Raw genomic sequence first — 2,358 nt, 5'->3', positions numbered from 1 at the left:
GAACAAACCATCTAATTTTTTTATAACGGAATTGTAATAAATCTTTAGGAAAAAAGAAAACATTTCTAAAAATCCATTTCCTAAAAATACCCTGAAAAACCACATCTCATAATTGATTGTGCCCTACTCATTTGTATTGTTTGAAAATGGAAAAAAAAAACTTCGATCAACATACGTTCCATTATGAATTAGATTTAATTATAGAAGTGACATCACCTTATCAAACGATGGTGTCGAAGAATCATTTTTCGAATTCCCTGCCGACAACCATCGGCATCATTTAAAACATCCTTCACTCTGATCCTCAATATGGCCAATTGACCGGTAAGATGAAATCCGGTAGAAGCCAATAAACAATCAGTTCCAATATAAGCGGAAAGGATTATTACTACACGAAAAAATTCATGTATGCAGCCAAATATATAACTTTTTACATCGTATGGCTTCAATAACGGTTTTATTTTATAAGGTAATTTATATTCCAATGAAGAATTCGCCATGACTGCATAAAGAAAAAATTATTATTTACGTTAATAACGTAATTGTTTTTATCATTTGCACTGATTCTTATTATTTTACCGAATGCAGAAAAGTAACAAATTTTGGTTTATATTATATTTTATATTAAAAAAAAATTAATTTTCTATGTATATTATACAGATATATCATATATTACACGTATATATTATTTATGGTAAAATTAATTTTTATACACAAAATTTTATTATTATATTCGTTATTATTCTTTTCTATCCCTTTTAAGATTTTTTTCATTATTATTCTTATTATTACTATTATTATTGTATTTATTTGTATTATTATAATATTCATATATAATTATTCAATTAGTATAGAATTTGTATTTTTAAAATGTAGAATAGATTAATTCTTAATCCATTATACAATTTTTTATACATATATCTAAACTGGAGATTCAAAAGAACGGATTACAAGTTTTCATCACAGAAAAGTAAAGATATTTAAAAAAATTGATAAAATTTCAAACATTGTTTAAATATCTTCCACAATTAAAGATGAATAAAAAAATGTCTGAAAAAAAAGTTACTTGTTCATTTAAATAAAATATATTTCTATTATAAAAAATATAGGTGCCTATTCGAAAAAACAAAATTGTCATTGCAATGATCTTGGAACGTTTCAGTAAATAATCTCTCCGATACAATCAAATAATATTTATCAGAAAAATTTATACTTATGTGTATATATGTATATATTGCAATTTTGTCCATTATTTTGTCAGAAGAAAATCTAAATAGTTAACAGAATGCTATATAATAGAAATATTTAAAATGATTGTATTACCTGCAAGAACATTCGGTATGACATTTTTAAAATAATAATAAATTGTTAAGAAGGTCATCGATGGAAACGCAGTCATGATGAATATGTAGGAAAATTTGTTATATTTCATAAAAATCAGTCTCTCTTCTTCGGTTTTATAATTATCGACTATGTAATCGTTTTCTGTTTCTGTCAAAAATCTTGACAAAGATCGATACTTTATTCGACATATCCCAAATTTCGTCACTGTCATTACCACCAACATGTTCTCCATAACGTTTGTCATTACGTAACGGATATCTTTGATGTATTCGATCAAATCGAGAAATCCTAAAAAACTGTAAAGACATCCGTAAAATAGAAATGGTACGAACAACGAGTCACGAATTTCCAATGGCCAAACTCCAGAAAAACCGAGCAATCGTTTACACCATGTAATTGCTTTCTTGGTATTGGTGAAATATGTATCCTTGAAAAACATAATGCAAAGCAACGATGTTTCCATTAAATAGTATATTACAGAATTGGGGATATAAATGTATTCTGGGCTCGTCAAATTACGAGTATAAAGTAAGCCAATACGTTGGTATTCAATGTCGAAATTTTTAATACCAATGTTGTACGAAATGTATCTAGATGATTTTAAAAATCAATTACACCTTTTTGAGACTTTTTCATATTATTAGTTTTCTTTCTTTATCGTCAAAAAGTTCACACATCTTGTATTAAACAATTCCATATTACTTATTGACCATCTCAATAATCTTAACAATTTAAAATCTTCTAATAACTTTTGATCCATTTAGTGGATATTTTAGATAATAAAAAAAAATAGGTTAACGCTTAATGAAATTTCATCACTTGTCATTTAAAAATTGTAAATAAAATTATTGTTTTTGTTAAGCCAAATCTTTTTGTACACGTCAATAAACTTACATATAATAATATTTTTTTATAAATGTAATCAAAATATAGATATATCTAAAATCTTAAAATATATTTATATATCGTATTAAAAAATACTAATTATCTAAATTATACAAAATCAAAAAATGC

At 25.1% G+C, this 2,358-nt stretch overlaps 1 protein-coding gene across 2 annotated transcripts in view; it reads right to left on the bottom strand.

Annotated features, from left to right (window-relative positions):
* LOC122637299 (odorant receptor 13a-like) overlaps positions 1-1,968 on the bottom strand; it is a 16,434-nt gene extending 14,466 nt beyond the window's left edge. Inside the window, exons 1-2 of one of the 2 annotated variants that reach the window (XM_043829311.1) lie at positions 1,324-1,968; positions 217-502 (exon numbers count right to left, since the gene is read on the bottom strand). In XM_043829311.1, coding sequence (XP_043685246.1) covers positions 217-502; positions 1,324-1,807 — 770 coding nt within the window. In that variant the 5' untranslated portion in view covers positions 1,808-1,968. The remainder of the gene's footprint in view (positions 1-216; positions 503-1,323) is intronic. The other variant, XM_043829312.1, reaches the window with a different exon arrangement.
* Between the last annotated feature and the right edge of the window lie 390 nt (positions 1,969-2,358).

The sequence above is a fragment of the Vespula pensylvanica genome, chromosome 25 (genome assembly GCF_014466175.1).
Source record: "Vespula pensylvanica isolate Volc-1 chromosome 25, ASM1446617v1, whole genome shotgun sequence".
Lineage (NCBI taxonomy): Eukaryota > Metazoa > Arthropoda > Insecta > Hymenoptera > Vespidae > Vespula > Vespula pensylvanica.
Note: the sequence above shows the minus strand (reverse complement) of the source record. Positions and strands in the feature narration are given on the sequence as shown.